Genomic DNA, 17365 nt, shown 5'->3' with positions numbered 1-17365 from the left:
TACTCACAAATGCACACACAAATAAATACAAATTTCAATTGAAAGAAATCTGGTGCTTGAAGTAAAAGGGGGTCTTTCAAGTGCATGATGAGAAACAGGGAGCCCATAGAAGAAGGGGGGGGTCCACCACGCACAAAGAGCTAAAGGGTGGTTGACAACAAGGAGAAAGCTTAAAGCGAGCAGTAGTATGTGCAGTAGTATGCGCATGGGGCTTAGGTCTCTAACAACAAAGGTAAAGGCCATGGATGATGTCTCAGGTGAGAGACAACAGCCAGAAAAGTCCTCAAATTCAAATCCTACCACAGCAGTCTGCTTTGGGATGCTACACTATTATAAGACACTTGTGCCCCAACTGAAGGACATCCAGACTGAGTCTGAAAGGACTCGGCACAGGTGAGGAATTGTTAGTTTCACTGGCATGACAGGTACGTTTTCCTTAGCTTTAAACTTTCCTGCCTCTTCAAGAGGATTGGGCATGAAGCTCTTTGGTCTACTTATATATTACTGAATTTGCCACTGGTGGTGTCTCGAAATGGAGAGATTATGTGAAGTCCCAGGTTATTTTAATTTGGTGTGTGTGTGTGTGTATCTTTGCACATGCTGGTCATAACTACTGAGCTATGTTCCTGACCCTTGGTTATGCTTTATTTTGTATCTATTTATTTGTATTTATGCATATGAGGTTTTATTTTGTTTTTATTCCTTTTATTTACGAGTGCCTTGCCTGCATTGATGTTATGTACCATGCATGTGCCTGGTGCCCTCAGAATCCATGAGATTGTTGGATCCCCTGGAACTGCCTTGTCTCCCCAAGTGCTGAGATGACGGGTGCATGGCTGCCATGCCTGGCTTTGATTTATTGCATTTTAAAGAGCCTTGTTCCCCTGGACCTGAATCCCACACTTATTTTCTCTCGCATGTAGTGACTCCTTATCCTTTGGTCACGTCTCTATTCCATAGGCTCCTCAATGTCATGAAGATCATGGCCACAGAATGTTACAGCCCCTACCCCTAAACATCCCTGCTCTTTTTGAGAAACGTGCATGCATATAGCTTCTGAACCAAAGTCATATATTTGGAACTAGGCCTCTGCAGTCTGAACCTGCAACCCTGATATCTGCTAAATATGAGGAATCGTGATGTGACTGTTAAATATTTAAACAGCTAAGGGAAACAGGAAGTGATGGGAAGCAAAAACACCCTCCAGATCTGAGTCACAGGACACCCGTTGTGGCAGGCCGTGTCAGCCTCGGCTCCAGTTATTTTTTATTTTATTATTTTATTTTTTAATATTTATTTATTTATTATGTATGCAATGCTCTGCCTGCACATACACCTGCAGTCCAGAACAGGGCATCAGATCACATTATAGATGGTTGTGAGCTACCATGTGGTTGCTGGGAATTGAACTCAAGACCTTTGGATGAGCAGTCAGTACGCCTAAGCTCTGAGCCATCTCTCCAGCCCCCCAGTTATTGTTTTATGTGAGTGTTTGCCTAGAGAAAAACCCGTCTGTCTGAAGGTCCCAACTGCCAGCCAGTTAAACTGGAAAGGACAGAACCACAGTCAGAGAGCCTCACAGTTCCCTTTTATTCTAATCAGAAACTGTTCTTTGCAAGGACTTAGAGGCCACTGGCACATCTGCACCTAGATTGAACTATTGCTTTTTACTGGTCACTCTTTAGTTTTTAAGTTTTTCACTATTGTGTGGAAGACATGTAAAGTTAGGATGTATGTATAACTGTGTACTTGGGAGGCCAGGGCAGGACTGTGAATTCGAGACCAGCTGTGCTATGTAGCCTCCATCTCGTGTGTTTGTTGAAACATGGGCTCACTCTGTAGCCTAGATTGTCTTAGAACTCACTGTGTAGTGCAGGCTGCTTTGAACTTATGGATATCCTCCAGCCTCAGCTTCCAGAGTGCTGAGATTGTAGATGCGAGACATTATGCCTTATTGAGAACACACACACACACACACACACACACACACACACACACACACACACACACGCGCGCGCGCGCGCACATATAAAATCTCAATATATAATATACAATCATGTGCATAAATTTATAAAAAGCTTAGTTATATCAAAAGAGACGTAAGACCTATTTAAGTACTAACCATTTTAAAATATATATTTCAGTAATAAGTACATTGGCATTGGTTCCACCAACTAATCTCTAGAAGGCTTTCATCTTGTGAAATTGAAACGTTATACTCACTGAAGAGCCACTTCCCACTTCCCATTCCTCCAGACCCTAGCAAACATGTAGTTTTTGTTGCTTTGTGTTTTACTATGATTATGATTATGATTATTATTAAATTTACTTATTTATTTTGGTTTTTCGAGATGGGGTTTCTCTGTGTTAGCCTTGGCTGTTTGGCTGTCCTGGACTCACTTTGTAGACCAGGCTGGCCTCAAACTCACAGCGATCCACCTGCCTCTGCCTCCCGAGTGCTGGGATTAAAGGCGTGCGCCATCACCGCCCAGCTTGCATTCTACTATTCTTGGAACCTCATGTAGATGAAATCGCAGGCAGCTTTTTCCTGTGAATGGCATACTTCTAGCATAATACCCACAAAAATGAATCCACGATGGATAAGATCTCATTGGATTTCTTATATTTGCTTATTTATTTGTCCTTCAGGGGAGGCGTCTGGGTGGCTTTCAGCTTTTGAAAAGTGTGCGCATGCCTGAAAATGTGGGCACAAACTTCTATTTCAGAGCACGTTAGATGGCTTAGTGGTCAGGGCACTGGCCACCATGCCTGATGCCTTGGGTTGGATTCCTTGGGCCTACTCTTTGAGTAGCCAGCCTGGTGAGTGCAGTGACAAACCAGAGACTTGGTCTCAACAAAGGAGAAGGTAATGCCTGACATCCAAGGTAAGTCTACTGACTCCACGCCTGTTTCATGGCACACATGTACCCACGCGTGCGTGCATGTTCGTGTGTGTGCACACACACACACATACACACGCAAATGAAAAAGATTAACTGGAGGAAAATGAGTACTTGTTCCTGTGATGATCACCAGCATCTGTGAAGACTCACTTGTCCTGCCCATGAACACAAGCACGGCAGAACTGAAAAATGCCTATACCTATGTCAAATATAACACACACACACATATCATATCTACACATTAGCAATATGCTGACAATGCAATAGGTAGTTCACAGTGGTTGTCATTGTTGCTATTATTTCTGTTAGTGTAAAGTGCAATAATTCAGTCGGGGGTGGGGGGATGGGGGGGTGGCGCACACCTTTAATCCCAGCACTCAGGGAGGCAGAGGCAGGCAGATCTCTGTGAGTTTGAAGACAGCCTATTCTACAAAGCAAGTCCAGGACAGCCAAGGCTACACAGGGAAACCCTGTCTTAAAAAAAAGAAAAGTACCGGGCGTGGTGGTGCACACCTGTGATCCCAGCACTCGGGAGGCAGAGGCAGGTGGATCGCTGTAAGTTCGAAGCCAGCCTGGTCTACAAAGTGAGTCCAGGATGGCCAAGGCTACACAGAGAAACCCTGTCTCAAAAAACAAAAAAAAACCCAAAAACCAAAAAACAACCAAACAAACAAAGTGTGGTCATTCTTTAGCCATGCCTGCTCTCTAAACCCTCAGGTCCCCACATCACCATTTTCGTTTTTGGGGAAACTCTGCTTTTGGGCGGCATCTCTGCGTTTTCTTTCCCTGCCCCAGCCTCGTGTGACTGTTCGCTACTAGACTGTTGCACTGTGCTGGAGATGCCTAAACTCTCAGAGAACCTAAATAGCAGCTGGCAGGGAACGTGGTGGCAGAAGTGCCAAAAAGACCTTTTTCTCTTGCCCAGAGCTAGAAAATATATTTGCTGATACATCTCCTCTAACTTTTGGTTATAACCCTTCTTTCCTTAGAGATGCGGGCATCGGGGGATGTTGGGGAACCCATGTGCTCACCATCACCGTGATAACAGGGCAATGGCACCTACAGAGGCTGGAATCCTAGTCACAAGCCTGTGACTGCTTAAATGTGTGCTAAAAGGTACAGGTGTTGCGGGTGTGGTTGTTTTAAGGCCCTGGGGACGGGAGGACAGTCTTGAAATATTTGGGTGTGTTCAGCACAACCACGTGTAAGTTCTGGTAAGTGAAGGAGGCTGAGGGTTAGACAGGAACTGCTCGCTTTGAAGGTGAACGCCAGGAGCCAAGGTCTGTGGGTGGCCTCTCAGAGCTGAAAGAACTGGACGGGCCCCAGATCCCCGGAAGGAACAAAGCCCCGAGATACCTCCATTGTAACGCAGGCTCAGCCGTGTGGACCTCTGACCTCCAGAAGTGTACAAAAGCAGATGTGTGCTTTTTCTGCTGCTAGATTCACAGCACCCACAGGAATGACCTCTCCCTAATAATCTTGTTCTCTCTCTCTCTCTCTCTCTCTCTCTCTCTCTCTCTCTCTCTCTCTCTTTCTGGGTTTACATTTTAAAGCTCTTTCCTTCTTTCTTTTTTAGCCCTAAATCAAGCCTCCAAGTTATTCACTGGATTAGGATGGCTCACAGTAGAGGAGACCTCTGTTGCTCTTGGTTATCTGTCCTAGTTGGCCCTTTGTAAACTTTACGTTCAATGCCCCGTTGAAGATGCCTCACGGTAGAATATTACAGACCCATGGTGCCTCTGAATACCTCTCAATGAGTTGCTGTTTGTCCTGTAGCCACCTATCCCGTCACCCCATAATAAAGACTTGCTGGAAGCTACTATGTGACCAGACCTGAGGTAGGATTGTGACGTGAGGACACAGTGAAAAATCTGTGCCTATACATAGATGGTAGATGTTTGATTTGTGTGTTTGTAGATGTTCATGTGCGTGTGCAAGTGTGGGTACAGGTGCAAATACCTGCGTGTACACATATGTGTAGAGACCAGAAGTCAAGGCTGGGTTCTTCCTCAATTTGTCTCCATATATTTTTAATTAATTAATTAATTAATTAATTAATTAATTATACAATGTTCTGCCTGCATGTACATCTGCACACCAGAAGAGGGCATCATATCACATTATAGATGGTTGTGAGCCACCATGTGGTTGCTGGGAATTGAACTCAGGACCTCTGGAAGAGCAGCCAGTGCTCTTAACCTCTGAGCCATCTCTCCAGGCCCCTGTCTTCATATATTTTGAGACAGTCTCTTACTGAAACCGTTTCAGATATCTTGCCTGGCCAGAAAGGCCTGGCGATCCTGTTTCTATGTCCTCGGTGCTGCAGTTACAGACATGCACTGTCACATCTTTTTTCTTTTTTTAATGTGAGTTCTAGGAATCAAACTCTGGTCTTTATATGTATGTGCTAAACCTTTTTATTAGTTGAATCATCTTGGTCCCTAATGTTAGATTATATGGCCAGAGAACAGCAAGCACTTATTCTTTTCTTCATATAAATGTTTCAAGGTTTATTACTTTCAAGGAACAAATTGAACCACAAGATCATCTTTAAGTGGCCAAGGGCGGGAGATGCTCCCTGCTTCTATCTTGCGTCCTACTTCGCATCCAGACCCAGCCACGAGTCAAAAGAGTCATATGATAGATAAGCACAGATGAAGACCAGCACAGCCCAGAGCCTCTTTGCCAAGGAAAAATCCACTCCCGCTGGGTTCTCCAGCCCTGGCCCTATGTGCCTTTGACGCAGGGAGCTAAGGATCTAGAGGAAACCTGTTGGAGGTTCCAATTAAGCCTTTGTGTACACACACACACACAGTATCCTCAGATAGCAAGCAGCAATAAATCTATCAGCGTATGCCCTTTCAGAGCACAGAGTCTCTGCTGTCTTGCCAACAGCTGCCAGTCTCTCCCTGAGCTCCTCACACCAAGATGAACTGTGAGGTAAGGGTTTTTTTTTCCCCCTCCTTTCTGAACAAGTTCAATTCTTCCTTAAAATTTCTGTTTCCTGTTAGAGGGCTTTGACTGTTTACTGTTGATGGGTTGACAGATTTCTTGTTCTGTTTTGGTTGCGGTTTTGCTGTATGTTTAATCTCTCGCCTCCTCCTTTACTTTGTTTAACAGTTTTTAGTTTTTGTTGCTTTCTCTTAACCTTTTCTTTCTTATGTGTCTTAAGTTAGTTTATAGCTTGAAATTTCTCATTATACAAATAAATGAAGGGTTCTCGGCCACTGTGTGTGGTTCCTGGTTCAGAGTTATCTGGAAATTTGTTTTACGGGGGAAGCCTGTTTCTTGACCTTCCGCATGGCAGATACTCTTGTAGCCCGGGCTTAAAAGACACTAGCTCAGTGCCTGGGGTACTTGTAACATTTGAGGCTGACGTTTAATCCTAGATATAACCACTTAAAATTATTTACTGCTTGTATTATGAAACTGGTTCTTGTACAATTCTTTTAAATTGATAAACAAGTGAAAGTCAGTTTCTGATTATAAGTAACCAGCACTTGAATGTACATCTTTCTAGTCTTAAAAAAAAAATACGCACATCTTTTTTACAGACATGCCAAGCTATGAATACAGTGTCATATCCGCATCATGCGTATTACAACAGTAATCGATTTAAAAGTGGTACATGAATTGGTATTGTTGGCACTGTAACAGAAGCCCTCATAAAAAGCAAATGAAATCCTCTCAGAAATTGTGATTCCCTGAGGTTAGATAAATGACTGTGACATGAGGGTCACATAGGATACAGGAAACTGCTGATGCGGAAATCACTTAGGAAACCCATCGTGAGAGTCAGTATGTTATTTACACGGCAACACACCTTTCTGAACAGGGTCCTGAAGCTTAAATACAAAAATATGCGCACTTGTGACATTGAATAGCCACAGAAGAAGGCAGAATGCAAATAGACAAGTTAAGACACTCGGGATTTTAGCTCTGTTTGACATCAGTTGTGTGACCCAGGACAAACCTCTCCCTTGTCTTTGATTTTTTAAAAACTGTTTTGCTTATGGTTAATGCTTATCAGTGGTCAGTTAGCCTGGTGACACACGTTTTTGCATTTTACATACAGTCTCCTACACTATAATTTTTGAGTGGTGATAAAGTTAAGAGGTTCTTTTTTTTTGCATTAAACTTGTTTTTATTTCTATTTATTTTATTTTTCAGACAAGGTCTTTCAGTGTAGCTGTGACCTGGATCTCTAGGTAGTCTAGGCTGGCCCCGAACTTATTAACCTCCTGGCCCCCCACTCCTTAGAGCTGGGATTACAGGTGTGCACCCCCATGCCTGACTCATTACATTGCCATTAAAAACCATATTTAAAAGTTAAATCTTAAAAAAAAATCACAAGAAAAGAGAGCAATGGCTCAGGTGATGCCTACACCGTTCAGATGAGAGTCTGATGTCTGGCAGTTGAGAGACAAGGAGGCTGGTCATCTGTCCAGTCTGCTAAATGCAGGATGTGCGATTGCAGATATAAATCTCGTAAGCAATACTTCTCTGGAAGGTGTTGTGGGAAATGTGGAATTATTGAGATTATATAAGAAATGAACGAACATGCATGGAAAATTCAAACTTTTGCTACTTGCAAATCCTTCACACTTTTCATTCGAACAGTGAGAGGACCAGGCAGACTTCCCTTTCTTGTGTAAAGGTGACAGAAGACCCACGTCTGTCAAGGGACCTTCCTAAGCACCTGGAGTAGGCCTCCTCTCTCCCACTCCCTACCCAGCCCAGCCTCCTGCAGCCCTCGCCATGTTCCAGGTTGTTCTGGACACGCCTCGGCGGTTGCTGAGGGAAGGGAGACAGTCCCGTCAGCTGGTGCTGATGGTGGTGTTTGTGGCCCTGCTCCTGGACAACACGCTTCTCACTGTGGTGGGTATGTTGGGGGCCTTTCGTGCGGAGGGTGTAGTCTGCTTTGGGTCACAGCAGGTAGCACACACCCTGGGACAAGACATGGCGGTTGTGGAGGGTGGAGGGAACAGGGGAGCAGGGTCTGAAGACTGTCAGACTTAGGACTAATGGCCCCAGAGGTCCAAACAAAAGCAAGTTCAGAAGTGCCTGGCAGGAAAAGAAGTCCTAAGCCAGGATGTCGCCTTTTCACCATTATGTCTTCCCGTGGTCGCTGATGACTCTCAGGTCACCTGGGGCAGTGAGTGATGTTTTCCTGTGACGCTTTCCCAGCCTCTTCTTTACAAATATAGGGCATTGCTGTCCTTACCAAGCCCTGCCTTGTTTGCAGTTTCACAGTCCTGCATTTTCTGGCTGGTACTTAATTAATTTTACATGACATTACAAAAGTGTACGACTAAGTTCTAGCATGTTGTCCCTCCTGGGTGAAAACTATGCTTTAAGGAAGAGGCTTCTTATGACAAGTAGGTAATCCAATAAGGTCAATACTCATTTCTTGTGTTTCTATAGTTAGAGTTATAGGCATAAAACTCTCGCAAACACTAACAGAGCACATATGGAATCTTTGCATCAAAGGGACATACACATGCACACATTGCACTCAACTATAGAGATGATTAAATCTTGACATCAGTGCATCGTGGTAGGGTCTGTTTCTTTTGCAAAAACAAAATTAGGCTCAAAGATGTTAAATGACACGTCCAGGATCCCCTCTAGCCAATGCTGGGGCTAGAATCCAACCCCTGTGAACTTCCTCCTAGTCAGAGTGTCTTACACCACACTGCCCGTGTCCTTAACCTTTCCAACCCTATCCAGTAGCTGACACAAAAGGGCAGAACCAGCTGTGTTCTATACCTCACTGAGTATGCGTATTGGGTGACTCTATTTCCCCCGTTTTATATCCATCTGTGAAAAATCATTATAGATTAGCATCAACTATTGATTCTGAGGTTATGCATGATGCTTTACAAGTAGGTGAACTGACCAGTAAGTATGCCAAAAGCCCATGAAGACTACTTGCATGATGGTTAGAATTTGGTCCCTTGGCTAAGGATGACTTGTGCAGGCGTGAACTTTAGTAGGCTTTCAATAATGCCACTTAGGTGTCTTCCTTCTGCATAAAACTGGACCTTGTAGCAATGCATCTGAACTTAGCAGTGGTAAATGTATCTTTGTCCTTGACTCTCCTCACGCATCCTCATTGATTTTCAGTGCCCATTGTGCCCAGCTTCCTGTATGCGACAGAGTTCAAAGACATCAACTCTTCTTTGCGTGAGGGTTCTTCCAGAAGCTCCCAGAAAGCTCTTGCCTCTGCCACCTTCTCTACCATATTATCCTTCTTTGACAACACCACCATGGCTGTAGAGGAGCACGTACCCTTCCACGTAGCGTGGACAAATGGCACCACTCCTCCTCCAGCCACTGAAGCTGGCCCTGTACCAAAGAACAACTGCTTGCAAGGGATCGAGTTCTTGGAAGAAGAAAACATCCGGGTTGGGATGCTCTTTGCCTCAAAGGCTTTGATGCAACTTCTGGTCAACCCGTTTGTAGGACCTCTTACCAACAGGTAATCCGATGGCCGCGGTGTCTGTCTTAGCCGCTGACCTGTTGCTGTGAAGAATCACCAAGGCAACTGTTGTAAAAGAAAACACTTAAATTTGGGGCTGGCTTCCAGCTTCAGAAGTTTAGTCCATTATCATCATGGCAGGAAGCATCGCACTATGAGCTGCGTTCTCATCCATAAGCAGGGGGGTGGGGAGAAGAGTTGCCCCTAGTGACATACTTGCTCCAACAAGGCCACTCTTCTTAATCTTTTTAACCCTTTCAAAATGCCACTCTCTGGTGACTAAGTGTTCAAATATATGAGCCTCTGGGGGGGGGGAGGGGCATTCTTATTCAAACACCACAGAGTCCCATCCACAAATCACGGACTCAGGCTTAGCACAGAGGCCTGGGTTTTTATGTAGGTCAGTGGTTCTCAACGTTCCTAATGCTATAACCCTTTCCTATGGTTCCTCATGTTGTGGTGACATTGAATTATTTCCACTGCCACTTCATAACTGTAATTTTTGCTACAGTTATGAATCGTAATGTAAATATCTAACATGCAGGATAGCTGATATGTGACCCCTGTGAAGGGCTCTTTGACACCCAAATGGTTCGTGACCCACAGATTGATAATGGCTGATATAGGTAGTTAGCAGGAAAAAAGAAGGAATGCTCTGGCCTCCAGGGCAGCCTGCACTTTGGGATGACAGGCTATCTGTGCAATGTTACAGGCGTCACAGTTTCTTAGTGATGTGAATGCTGAATGCTGAGAACAGAAGCAGCGAGCCGCTGGCAGTTGGTGAGTGTGGCTTGAGTGGAAGGCAGGAGAGAACAGGACAGTCTGAACATGGTCTGACTGAAGCTCTGGCTCCCCAGAAATTTCATGTAGGATGACACTGAGGTTGTGAGAGATACCTTTCCTAGAAAGGGAAATTTGGGCCTTGTCTGTGGGTAGATTTGCATGTTTGTTCATTTATGTGGATGCATTCACATATTAAAAATATGCTCTCAAATTAACCCCGTCTCTATTAAAAAATACCATCCAAGTATACGAATGCCTGCCACAATGCTATCTGTCTTTGTTCACTTCCATTTTAGGATTGGCTATCACATCCCCATGTTTGCTGGCTTTATGATCATGTTTCTCTCCACACTAAGTAAGTCATTGCTTCTCTTCATGAAGTAGCTTTGAGTCCATCATGCAAATGTAGTGTAAGAGAGCACAATTGAGTTACTGGGAGAAAAATGGGACACCTGAATAAGTCAACTGGGACATTGACTGAAATGTTTTGCAGTCGTTGGACCAGAGGCTGGGATACTGTTAGTAACCACCTCCTCCAATTAGAATCATTCTCATCTCCTACAGGAGAATAGGCATGTAATTTACTTCAGTAAAAATCATGAGAGCCGTCTGAATGTACATGCTATAATATATATGTACTGTGTATGTACATTTACTTGTTCAGGTGTGTGTGTGTGTGTGTGTGTGTGTGTGTGTGTGTGTGTGTGTGTGTAACTAACCTCTTAAACATGTTTACTGCAAGCCTCTCATCTTTTAAAAGAGATAGTGTTATGTTGGTGTGTTATGGTAGAGGGTGACTAACAACAGCAACAAAAAAGGATGCTGGATCATAGTAGTTAGAAAAGTTCCAAAGGCCTAGTGTTTCCCAGCTAAGGGCACTAAAGGTTATATATACCTAGGAAAGTAGATTTGCTAAAGACACAAGAAAGTAAATGGCAAATGCCATCCAGTGTCAGCTTAACGTTACTAGTAAAATAGAGGTGGATTAGGAAAGGGAGCAAGCATGAGGGTGCGTGTGCCCACTTTTGAGGGAGCAGTGCAGGGAAGGCCCCAGGGGACCCACCGTTGTCTCCTCCTGCCCCTGCTGACCCCTGCTCCAAGTTACACAGCTTTCCTCTCTGTAGTTTTCCCTTAGAGTTCTACCCCACACACCCTCTTTCTGCATTCCTCATTTTCAACTTTTCTTCCCTTCCAGAGTAAGAACTAACCCAAGGCAAAGTTCATCAAGAATTAGCTGCATTTAGGGATGGAAGGAAGGCTTTGAAGTGCAAGAGCCTGAGATGGCGCCCTCTTGCTGAGAGCTGGAAACACTCTTGCACAATTATAACTGGATGAGAGAGAGTGAGGCCACCAGGCTGGGCTGCTTAGTTCTAAACTCCGGGGTCACGGAGAAGGCCCTCATCCAACTCTCTGGGACACTAGACAAAACCAAAGCCAGTTCATGAAAGCAAGAGATTTATGGGGGGGGGCGGTAGAGGGCTGGTTGGACTGGGAGGGAAATTAGGAGAGTGTGCTGGGTTGGGGAACCAGAGTTTACAAGTATGAAATTGCAAAAGAACAAAATTTACTAATAGGAAAAGAAAAGTAGGAAGTTCAAATTATCAGGGTTCATGAGTCTTCAATAAGTTCAGGTGGGCTTAGAGAGCAACTTAAGGAATAAGGTCATCCAGTGTGGCTTAGAAGTCCATTAACATTTTTTCTGGAACACATATAAGGAATAAAATATGTTCTAGGTATGTAGAAGAGGGTATGGTGGTTGCCTTGGCAACCATGACCATACCCTGCAAAATAAGCCCACAATGTATATCTCTGACTGAAAACTAGTTAGCATAAAATGCTTACCCGCTCCTCCATAAAGTAGTAAACTAAAAGCTTTTTCCATTTACCAAACTGTAAGTGCCAAATAACAATTATGGTTTCCATGAAGTCACTAGCATCGCTCCCCTGAGTTAGCCTAATTCTATACAAAAGCAAATATGTTTGGCTGTTAGGATAGCCTATGTAAGCCTTACTTAGAGTTTGAATAAAATAGTTTTTTGTTTGTTTGTTTGTTTGCTTGCTTTTTGGGTTTTCCAGACGGGGTCTCTCTGTGTTAGCCTTGGCTGTCCTGGACTTGCTTTGTTTGAGTAAAATAGTAAGCAAGAACTGGGTGTGCGGGCACAGGCCTGTAATCCTAGAGTTTGGGAGCTAGAGGTAGGAGGCTTAGAAGGCCAGAGGCTTTTTTAGCTACAGCGAGTCGCTCTCTCTCTCCAAAAAAAAAAAAAAAAAAAAAATTACTAAGAAGTCGCTGATGACCATTGCTCCTTTCAGGAGCCCCCGTCTGGGAATCTTTAAGGTAACCTGGAGAGAAGTAATGGAGCATAGCAATTTAGAAAAAGGAAACAGAAAACGGTCGCTCTTTATCAATAGCGTGACCAGCCATCGTAATTTTCCTGGAACTGAGGTTTTCCATAATGTGACTTTCAGTTCTGAAAATGAAAAGGGTTTCGGGTAACGCAAGACAAATTAGCCACTCCATTTTTAAAGGATATAAAAATCGTGGAATCTGAGCGTACCAGATAGAGAATTAGAGGCTGAAAAAGAAGGGACCAAGAGTGTGTGCTTTGGAGACACATTAAGTAGATGGCTGGGCTGGGCTGGGCTGTAACTAAAGATCATAAGAGACAAGCAAAGACACCTCTGAGTGGTCAGGAGGATTAAGGTTTGTCTGGCTCAGACATCTTGGGAGGGATGCCTTTTTTTCTTTAGGGATATTGTTTGGGAGTCAGAGATGAGCCACGTCTGGGTCTACCAACACAGCCTCCACAACCTATAATTTAGTTTGAGACGGCACTCTCCGGATGGCTGTTCAGCTTCATTTGTGCTCGGTTCTGGTCGATGGTTCCACTGCAAGGGCAGGAGCTGGGTGTGCTCTGCTTTTTCTTTTTCACACCTGCACCTAGTACAGCAGGGCAGCACACTCAGTAGCGTTTAGTAAATCCCAACTTTATTTATCTAAATGTTAATTCTCTTTAATAAAAAATTAAGATTAATTCATTCTTTAATTATGTGCGTTGGCATTTTACTTACTTGTGTTTCTATGTGAAGGTGCCAGATGCCCTGGAACTGGTTATAGACAGTTGTGAGCTGCCATGTGGGTGCTGGAAATTGAACCCTGGTCCTCTGGAAAGAGCAGCCAGTGCTCTTAACCACTGAGCCATCTCTCAAGGCCCTAAATATGTTAATTCTATGAAATAACGGGTCTCCTATCATCATGCATGCTTAAGATCTATATCATGGTGACTCTTCTCTGCTGTGTGCCCAGACATCCTCTATGGAGTCTGAGTCAGCTTGCTAATGGAGCATTCTTTCTTTCTTTCTTTCTTTCTTTTTTTTTTTTTTTTTTTTTTTTTTTTTACCTTATTACACATAGGGTGCCCTAAGGTCAGAGGAAACCTTCAGGAGTTGCTTCTCTCCTATCATGTGGTTCCAGGGGTTGAACTCACGTTTCAGGCTTGGCAAAAAGCACCGTTACCACTGAGCTATCTCCCTGGTCTAAAACTCATTCTTTACAACAAAATGTTGCTTTCTTCATGTCCTATTTTGGTTTCCCTTGTTGTGATAAGATGTTTTTACCAAAAACAACTTGGTAAAAAAAAAAAAAAAAGGATTATTTGGTTTACACAGTATAGTCCCTGGTTGGGAAAAGCCAACACAGGAATCCCAGAGGCTGAACCTGATCCACAGATCATGAAAAAGAAAAAATAGATGCTTTCCAGCTTGCTTCTAATAGCTGCTTAGCTACCTTTCTTATACAACCCAGGACCATCCATGTTGGGCAGGGCTCTCCTGTTTCAATTAGTAATTAGGAAAATGCCTCATAGACATGGCCACAGGCCAATCTGATCTAGGCAATTCCTCAACTGAGGTTACCTCTTCCCAGTTGACTCTGGGCTATGTCAAGTTGATTGCCAAATCTAACTGTGACAACCTAAGTAATCCAATATCTTATCATGGGTTTTGTTAAGAGTTTCATGCATTATATTATGTATTTTTGATCATGTCCATTCCCCTCCCCAGTCACCCTCTTCCCCCCCCACCCCCATCACTGATGCTCTTCCTCTTCCCAAGTTTAATTAGGGCTACTTAATTACTCCTGGTTAATTGGGATGAGGGGTGATTTACAGGAGGATGAGCAGCTTACTGAGGAAAATGTTTCTCCTCCCGCAACCTGGATCACCCTGACTCTTTTTACTCCCCAGTGTTCGCTTTCTCTGGCACCTATGCCCTGCTATTTGTGGCCCGAACCCTCCAAGGCATTGGATCTTCATTTTCATCTGTTGCAGGTAACGCTGCAACACACACACACACACACACACACACACACACACACACACACACACACCACTTACCACAAAATGTCATCCAGGGAGATAGCAATTGTGATGCAGGAATAAACTGATTGTAGACTTGTGGGCAGGACCCATAGATTTCTGGCCTAGATTAACTTCCAGTGTCATGCAGGTGCAGCTAACTCAAGTAAGAATCAGCCTAAGGTCAGGCTTTTATCTACTGACATCTCATGGCCCTTCCTTTGCATTGCTTTCATTTAGTAGGATCTGTTATTTTCAGTAATGTCATTGTAGTGTTCAAAGTATTGATAAACAAAGATGTCACAGTATTCCATGAGGCTGCTGTGTTATGCTACTCACACAACTATATGGCCTGATGGCCCACTTGCAGGATGTTGCCAGTCCATGCTCTCTTCCAGGTGCTTAGTATTTTCACGTTCCTCCTTGAGCACCATACTGAATACAATAGTCAATTCATAGAGCTTCTTTCCCTGCCCTCCTCTTCTGTGACCTCCTCATGCAGGGCAGTGTGTTAGGAAATGATAAAACTCTCTGAAACATGAACTGATTTAGACAACAGTATTATTATATACTCTTCCTCTAAGGCTTCTCATTTTTAACACTATTAACAATATTGTCACCAAAATAATAAACTACGTGTAGGGAAGGAGGGAGGGGCAACTGTGGAGTACAGTACTTGCAATATATTGTGAGTTGTTTTATAAAACACCTCAAACGGAATAGCCAGCAAAGACCTTCCCTCAAGATAATATAGGGCTGGGATCCCGGGCTGAAAGAAGCAATCAGGAACTTCCCATGTGCCAACTCTAACTGTCATTTTCTATCCAGGGCTTGGGATGCTGGCCAGTGTCTATACTGACAACCATGAGAGAGGGAGAGCCATGGGAATTGCTTTGGGGGGCCTGGCTTTGGGGCTTCTGGGTAAGTAACACCTAGACAGAGACCTTAGTTCAAGAGATGGGGTGGCTGTAAACTCCGCAAAGATGGCTCCAGGAGGCAGGTACTTCCTGTCGTAGAAGACAAGTAAGTATTTTCCTTGCGTCCATGGCCCAATGACGTTGACCCTTTCAGAAAGATCACCAGGAGAAAGTGACATTTCTTTCTCCTTGAGAAGCTGCAAAATGCATGAGGGTCTGGGAAAATCCTGAAGGCCAACCTGTCAGAGGGAGTGAATGTCCCCACATTAGTGGCCACTGCCTCCCTCAACTCTGCTTTCACACAAAGCTGGTGCTTTCCACAGGACAGCCAATCGTTTGCCAGAGTCTCTGCTGATTTCATAGAATTAATCTCCTTTAGTCTTCATCACCAACTTGTGAAGGATGAATGGTTGTCCCCAGGGTAGAGATAAGAATAAGGATGACTTAGTAGTTTCCAAAGTAATGCCAAGGCCAGGAACAAGGATTCGGATTTTCTAGACTCAGAAGCCCCAGTTCCAAACAGCATGTTTATGTTGTCCTTGATGTTTAGACTTCACATTGACTAATTCAACAAGATGCTTCCTTTGCCTGAGTACTCTGTCCACACCAAGCACAATGCTGGCACAGATGCCATAGAAATTATAGGCTTGAAACAATGTTCTACTCTCAGGGAGTTTACAAGGTTTCTGAGGTGGAAGGCCCAGGTCTCTTTCTTCCCTGGCCTATGTCCTGCCAGCCACCATGGTTGAGAAGAGAGGGAAGAAAGCCTTGTTCTTTGTTAGTAGCCATATAGATACCCAGCCTTAGATCGTGGGTTGTATTAGACCCCTCATCACAGTCACTATCAGAAGAATGAGCATGCCACGCCTCTTAGCGCCCCTTCAAGGTCAGCTTCTCTCTCTTTATTGGTTGGAATATGGCACTAGCCTCCTACTGGTTCTCTTTCACACCCCCTCCTTCATTCATGGTACATACTACTAGGGAATCTTTTGGGGGCCTACAACTGGCGCTGTTTCTTTTTTGCCAAAAACTATCATGTTTCTCAATAACCAAGAAGGCCCAGGAGATGCCTCATTTTGGTATCTGGAGCTCCTGATTAATCTTTCCCCATCCATTTTCATCTTCACACTTCCCCTCAAAAGCCTCATGTTGCATTACCACCCACCTCCACCTCTACTTGTGCCCTCTATTAGACAATTCAGTGTCACTCCTACTTGTCACCCTAAGTGCAACAGACTTGGCAAAGCATTTGTGACCATTGGTCTTTCTGACTCATGTCACTAGACTTACACAGTATTTTGTGCATAAGACCATTTACTGTTTTTTTTTTTTTTGCCACACTTCAATTGCTTATCCAATTGCCTCCCAGCCCCTACCCTGCTAAATTTCACCTACTAGAAAGGAATTTCATGAGGGCAGAGACCAAATCTTCACCACCTCTGAACCCCTGCCTCAGTGGAGCTCAGCACCTCAAGGCTTTCGGTAAAGGCTGAGCAGGTGGTGTGGAAGAATCTCACTGCAGGGGTCTGTGCTGCCTTTCCTTTCAGTGGGAGCGCCTTTCGGAAGTGTGATGTATGAATTTGTGGGCAAGTCCTCGCCCTTCCTCATCTTGGCCTTCCTGGCACTTCTGGATGGAGGTAGGTCAATGTTGATGCCCCCAGATAGCTCCAAGAGCTCAGCTTAGATTGGAAGTGCATTATGCCATGGTGTCTGTCTTGACATCTTTGGATGGGCCAAGGGCTTCCCCATTTAAGGAAAAAGGGAAGAAACTGAGGGAGTCAAGGTGGTAGCTATGTGTCCATTAGAGCCTCAGGTAATCAGTGAATAAACAGCGCTATGCTCCTGTGTCCCCCTTTCCCCCCCTCAGCTCTCCAGCTTTGCATTCTGTGGCCTTCCAAAGTGACTCCTGAGGTAAGTGGACATGAAACT

General features: G+C 44.2%; 1 protein-coding gene across 1 annotated transcript in view; it reads left to right on the top strand.

The window, feature by feature from the left end:
- Positions 1–7661: 7661 nt before the first annotated feature.
- SLC18A1 (solute carrier family 18 member A1) overlaps positions 7662–17365 on the top strand; it is a gene marked incomplete at its 5' end in the record, with an annotated part of 30287 nt that continues 20583 nt past the window's right edge. Inside the window, 7 exons of the mRNA XM_084760387.1 lie at positions 7662–7785; positions 9030–9384; positions 10464–10522; positions 14409–14492; positions 15348–15440; positions 16984–17073; positions 17304–17347. Coding sequence (XP_084616513.1) covers positions 7662–7785; positions 9030–9384; positions 10464–10522; positions 14409–14492; positions 15348–15440; positions 16984–17073; positions 17304–17347 — 849 coding nt within the window. The remainder of the gene's footprint in view (positions 7786–9029; positions 9385–10463; positions 10523–14408; positions 14493–15347; positions 15441–16983; positions 17074–17303; positions 17348–17365) is intronic.

The sequence above is a fragment of the Acomys minous genome (assembly GCF_964271855.1).
Source record: "Acomys minous genome assembly, chromosome: 15".
Lineage (NCBI taxonomy): Eukaryota > Metazoa > Chordata > Mammalia > Rodentia > Muridae > Acomys > Acomys minous.
This window is presented reverse-complemented; position numbering and strand designations above follow the sequence as displayed.